The sequence below is a fragment of the Triticum aestivum genome, chromosome 1B, assembly GCF_018294505.1.
Source record: "Triticum aestivum cultivar Chinese Spring chromosome 1B, IWGSC CS RefSeq v2.1, whole genome shotgun sequence".
Lineage (NCBI taxonomy): Eukaryota > Viridiplantae > Streptophyta > Magnoliopsida > Poales > Poaceae > Triticum > Triticum aestivum.
In genome coordinates, this window is record NC_057795.1 from 564,965,791 (window position 1) to 564,971,705 (window position 5,915).

A 5,915-nucleotide genomic window follows, 5' to 3' on the forward strand; every position below is an offset into this window, starting at 1 on the left:
CATGGAGTCTGAGCACGGTAGGGTGGACTCCTCCTGGGACCGACGGAGAGCCATTCAGACGGTCAACTCCTCCTCATCCCTGCATGGGGTGAGATCACAATCAACGGATCAGCAGATCTTAGAGTTGTATTCCTTGTCTGTTATGCTGGAGAAGGCCGGAGATCGTCGAAACGAATCTTGGGGGCGTAGTGGAGTGGCTAGGGTTTCATCCGGGACACGGATAGAGATGAATATATGTCGGGTCAAGATGGGCTAGTGTGGGCCGTATCCGAAGACGCGCCTAGGCGTGTCCGAACCTCTCCATATCCGCCTCAGATATGGACTAGATATGAGGGGGCCGGTCAGCTCTGCCGTATAGGGTCGGCTAGGTCGAGATTTTGTGACCGGTCACTGACTGAGCCATCCGCCCAGACTTTAGGGAGTGTTCGAGGAGTCCGGCCATAGATGCTCTGACATGTATTAATTATCGCTCCAATAGTCTATATAAACCAAGTTCTTTGCTCTGGCAATTCACACTTTACCTGCGTTGCTGAGTTGTAGAGCAACAAGCTACTTGTGGCCGGATCGCCGGAGGTGTTGTTCCAAGATCCGTCTCTCATCTCTCTCCAATTGTTTGAAGGTAATACTGTCTCCCAGTTCATCCTGCATGATCTTCCAGCTTTTCCTACATGTCCCGTGTTGTATGAGCATTTGTACTGAATCGGATCGGACATTTCAGATTCTTGTGTGCAATTATGGGAAGAAAAGGGACATTTCAGATGCCGGTGCAAGAGCTTGCTGGCGCCCTCAGCACGCCGGACGTGCCAGCTCAGTACATCGCGCGCGCGCACGAGGACCAACAGCTCGCGGCGGTGGTCGTAGCACCAGTCCTTGTCATCGACCTCGTCCGCCTTTCGAAGCACGGTGACGACACCTCCGACGAGGCGGCGAAGCTCTGGTCAGCCATCGAGTCCTGGGGCCTCTTTATGGTAAGTAACAACCCTATGAGCTGCAGCTGCAGTCGGTACTACTCCACTAGACTTGGAGCAACACCAAGCATGCATATCCATGTCGTATCTTCTGTCAGGTCAGTAACCACGGTGTAGACGCGGTAATGGACAACATGATGGCCGCGTCAAGGGAGTTTTTCGGGCAGCCGCTCAAAGAGAAGCAGAGATACACCAACCTGAACGGCGGCGAGCGGTTCCAGTTCGAGGGGTATGGGAACGACCGGGTGAACTCGCCGGACCAAATCCGTGACTGGACTGACCGCCTCTACCTCAAGGTGGAGCCAGAGGATGAGCGGAGCATCGCCCTCTGGCCAGCACGTCCCGAAACCTTTAGGTGACAGACGTCACAGAGCAATGTCTTCACAAATTTCATGGCTTGAGGGAGGATGCGTTGTCTGATCATGTCATCATGAGAAATTGAGAACATACATTTTGTTGCAGGAATGCTCTGCACGAGTATACGAAGAAATGCGGGGAAGTGAAGAACGATGTGCTCAGGGCAATGGCGAAGCTGCTGGAACTTGACGATGATGATTACTTTGTGGAACACTTTGGGGAGAAGCCTCTCACTGACGTGAGATGCAGCTACTACCCGGTGTGCCCGAGGCCGGAGCTCGTGTTTGGCCTCAAGCCCCACTCCGATGCAACTGTTGTTACAGTCCTTATGGTCCATGACAGGGTTGGTGGCCTACAAGTTCTCAAAGATGGGGTTTGGTGGGATGTACCGATCGTACCTCACACGCTACTCATGATTATAGGAGATCAAACTGAGGTATGCTTGCAAAATAAATCTATATCCTGAAAAAGTATTGTTTGGTGAAAAAGTTATATGGACAGAATCTCGAAACTTCAAATGTTCAACATTGTGAGTTTTCTCCAAAATTTATAACCTCTCGGGCTGATGAAGGTTATACGTTTGTGACACAGATAATGAGCAATGGGATCTTTAAGAGCCCTGTTCACAGGGTCGTGACAAACACAAAGAAAGAGAGGCTATCGGTGGCACTAGACTACTATGTTGATCCTGAGAGAGAAATCGAGCCATCGGCTCAGTTGGTCAATGAGAAGAGGCCGGCGTTGTACTCTAAAGTGAAGGTTAAAGACTACTTTGCCCGAAGTTACAATGCTTTTACTCAAGGGAAAATGGTTATCGATACAGTGAAGATCTAACTAAGTATGCTATCATTGCTTTCATTCAATAAAATGTTGACATTCGGCAACAAATGTTTGTATCATGTATTCACGTATCATTAGTTCATTACATCCCTGAGTGTATTCACTACCTTTGTTCAATAACACATGTTGTCCCGGTTAGCATGGTCTACATATGCAGATTTGTGGAACATGGTTCCACGGGAACACTTATGAAAAGTAAATCCGGAAACATAATACTAGGAAAAAAATTCTGCATTTGTCTTGTAACATACATGGTATACTCGTATACGAAGTTTGGCAAAGAGGTAACATGATCATATGTGTGTTTTTACGTTGGAAGTACATCTTGTGGCGGCCGCCATACCTTCTGTGGTGGGAAAGAATGACATGTATCAATGTATGGCAAGTCATCTCCTACAATAGACACAGCCTAAATATTGGTCACTCCAGAATCTGTCATGATGAGTACCAAACAAAGCAAAACCTCAAATGCAATGTTTCTATAGTACTACTAGGAGGTGGTGGGGGAAATTCTCTCAACTCTGTAAAAAGTACCAAGCTCTTGCCCGTTTCTTACCATGTTGCAGTTGTTGTCGGCCTTTTACGTTGTCAAAAATTATCAAAACTTTTGTGTTGTCAAAAGTTATTAAAAATTGGATATATCAATTACCAACTGACCAAACAAGGCACAATATTAAAACTGGAGCTTGGTTAAGGTTTCCTCAACTCACAATATTAGTGGCACAATTTAGCAGAAAATAATGCAAGTTGAATAATTACTCAAACTCATAACTAGTGCCGGCAGTCGACTAGTAAGAGATAAAACAATCTAAACCCAGATACTGAATCAAGTGAGTGAAATTTACGGAGAAATGATTATAGTAGGTCGAAGTAGTGAGGGACACACAAATGTATAATGAAGCTCAAATCAGATGATCTGATGTGGTAGTCAAGCTCGCAAAAGCAAAAAAGGATGTCGAAAACAGAATTTATTTATTTTTGCCCCAAAACAGATGCTAGATAGCCTGATTTTATTCACCTTTTCTTTTCCTTCTCTCTTTCTGTCTGTTTTTTCAAGCCGGTTAGAGCAACTCCAACGCTGCGCCCCATTTCATCCACCGCCGTCCGTTTGGATCACCGTGGACAAAAGTGATGGCACAACGCGCCGACCCATTCCCAAAACGCGTCTGTTTCGCCTTCGCGCGGACCCATTTCTGGCCCAAAATTGGGCCTGAAATGCGTCGGCGCAAATGCGCCACGTGTCCTCTCGGTGTCCGCCGCGACACCACATGGCGGCCGCTCTACTACCTCCTGCGTCTTTACTAATGATGAATGCCGAACACGTCCCACGCGTCAGTGATGGCAGGTGGCTTTTTTTAATCCGAGCGTGGGGGGGGGGGGGCATCCTCATCCTCTTCCAGACGCCGTCCCCATCTAGCCCCCTCTGCTCCTCCCTCGGCGACAACACTAGCCACCATGGGCTTCTTTTTTCCGGCAAGAACAAGGGCAAGGCCCCCGCCGGCCCTTTACGCGCGCTCCCCTGCCTCCGCCGGCGTCTTCTTGCCGGCCTCGGCACCGCATTAGCGTCCTAATGCACCAGACGAAGTGGCACTTTGAGCACCACATTCCCCTCCCGTACCCCGATGCCACGCTGCCACATAACTGGCACTTGGATCCAGGGAGGATCCCAGTGCCGACGTGGCCGCGGTCCGCGTGGGCGCACGCGGAGGTGGTGCGGCGGTGGTGGCAACAGCTGACACCGGAGCAGCGCCTCAACCCCGCCTACGCATCAGACTCTCCTGATTGGGAGGTCTAGTTCGTGTTCGAGCATGAGGAGCAGCGTCGGCGCGAGGTCCGCTACATGCGGGCTGGCACCCCACCGCCCCTTGTCGTGCGCGACAAGGACCAGGAGGCGAAGGCCGCCTACCAGGCGGCGCTGGCGGCTGCCCTCCGTGAAAGCTAGGAGGAGGAGTGACGCAAGGCGGCGGATGAGGAGGAGGTGGCGTACCAGGCGCGGCTGTTGGAGGCCATGGCGCTCTCCGCTGCCTGTGACTGCGTCGTGTCGCCGTCCCCCGTCAAGGCCGAGCCGGTGCCGACCCTGGCCAAGCCCGAGCACTACACATGGCACGGTACTTGCACGAGTGGGTCAGCGTGCCACCCGTCTGACTTGAGGCGATGCCGTCGCAGGCGCGGATCAACCGGGAGCAATGGCGGCATCGCAGGCTGGCTGAGGAGCGCCGCGAGGGCGAGCGGCTCGAGCAGTTGGAGCGCGACGCGGAGGAGGAGCACCGCGAGGCGAAGGAGGAGGAGCGGCGTGCCGCGGTGGGCCAGCCCAGCAGACGACGGTACAGCCAGCAGCGGAGGACGTCGCCACAGCCTGGGAGACGGCGTTCCCCTGGGCTGGCCCGGTGCCGACGCTCATCGACCTCACCGGCCCTGACGACGACAACGAGGACGCCTAGGGTAGCGCGCATCCTCCTAGTTTTTAGTTTTAATAAATGTTTTTATTTAATGTAAAGTGGATGCATGGACTCTCGCCGGCCTTTGTGGTCGGCATTAATGTTTAATTAAGGTATTTATATTTTTAAAATATTTGCGGTATTTTTTTCACGTGACCTATAAAATGGGTCAGGTCAGCGTTCGACACAAGCGCTAACCCAAAAGTGAAAGCTGACATGGGTGTCCGCTGGGCCGATCCGAACGGCTAAAAAAGCAGACAAAATTACCGTCTGTTTGGATCCGCCGGTTGGTTGGAGTTGCTCTCACTAGCAATGGAGACGTACTACACAATTTAGATCAACAAGGACTTGAAAGATTCTCGTCGTTGGAACTTGCGTGCACAACTCACGGTGATGGATGTTTGCCTTGGTGCTGGGGGCACAGCGCAGAAGGATAGCGGCGCCGCGACTGCGAGGATGGAGCCTGCCTAGGCGAGGCGCAAGCGACGAGCATCACGGGTAAGCCTCTGTCTCCGGTATGGCGTGGCACAAGACGAGCGAATCTGGCGTAGCTGTGCGTACTGCAAACAAAACAGCCAAGAACCTCAGACGGAGAGATATGACGTTAACTCCTGTGCATAGCGTCCAAAAATCACGGCAGCGAGGAGGAACAAGCGAGAAGATAAACACGTCCAGAAAAACAGATTTTTCTTGTGAGTACAGGAGATTCAAACTCTTTTTTTTGGTTCCTCTTGATTGAGGATGAGCGAGCGGCAGAGAGACACTTTCCTCCTAAACTAATCTATATACCAGGACGCATAATACAACTCATAAGGGGACGCATAATGATTTTGAAAAGTATAAGGGTGCGTTTTACTGGAACTCCACTGACAATCGCCATAAATATAGGCTGGAAGTGGCAGTCCATCTGCCGCCCCAAGTCCTCCCCATTTGAGGGGGGGGGGGGGGGGGGGGGGGGGGGGGGGCATCCTCTGAACACTTTCATCATGAATAAATGCCTCATTATTAAATGGTTGTGGAAAATCGCGTCCACTGGTTGGCAATGGTACACGGTTTTGGCATGATTTGGTCAAAATTAGAGATGTTTGCAGGGAACACGTCAAGTTTGTTGTTGGCAATGGTACCTCAGTGCGCTTTTGGTTAGACTGGTGATCTGAAGGCGCCCCCTTGGCAGTCAAATTTCTTATTTTGTTTTTTTATTGTCCGGACCCGGAGATCTCAATCTCTGAGCTCACCGGCGCAGGTTGGGACCTGGGTTTTAGGAGGACCCTCTCTCCTGAAGAGTTGGGACAATGGTACCTCCTTGCTGCCT

The 5,915-nt window shown here is 51.2% G+C and overlaps 1 protein-coding gene across 1 annotated transcript; it reads left to right on the forward strand.

The window, feature by feature from the left end:
- The first annotated feature begins 469 nt into the window (after positions 1–469).
- On the forward strand, positions 470–2,268 carry LOC123095418 (flavonol synthase/flavanone 3-hydroxylase-like). Its single transcript, XM_044517027.1, has 5 exons — positions 470–619; positions 719–968; positions 1,067–1,323; positions 1,431–1,761; positions 1,917–2,268. The coding sequence occupies exons 2-5, from the start codon at positions 735–737 to the stop codon at positions 2,157–2,159; spliced, it is 1,065 nt and encodes a 354-aa protein (XP_044372962.1). The 5' UTR covers positions 470–619; positions 719–734; the 3' UTR covers positions 2,160–2,268.
- The last annotated feature ends 3,647 nt before the right edge of the window (positions 2,269–5,915 follow it).

Coding starts and splice junctions, on each gene's coding strand:
- LOC123095418 (XM_044517027.1), top strand. CDS start 735: ATGGGAAGAAAAGGGACATTTCAGATGCCGGTGCAAGAGCTTGCTGGC. Junction 969..1,066: donor AGTCCTGGGGCCTCTTTATG/GTAAGTAACAAC, acceptor ATCTTCTGTCAG/GTCAGTAACCACGGTGTAGA. Junction 1,762..1,916: donor TTATAGGAGATCAAACTGAG/GTATGCTTGCAA, acceptor TTTGTGACACAG/ATAATGAGCAATGGGATCTT.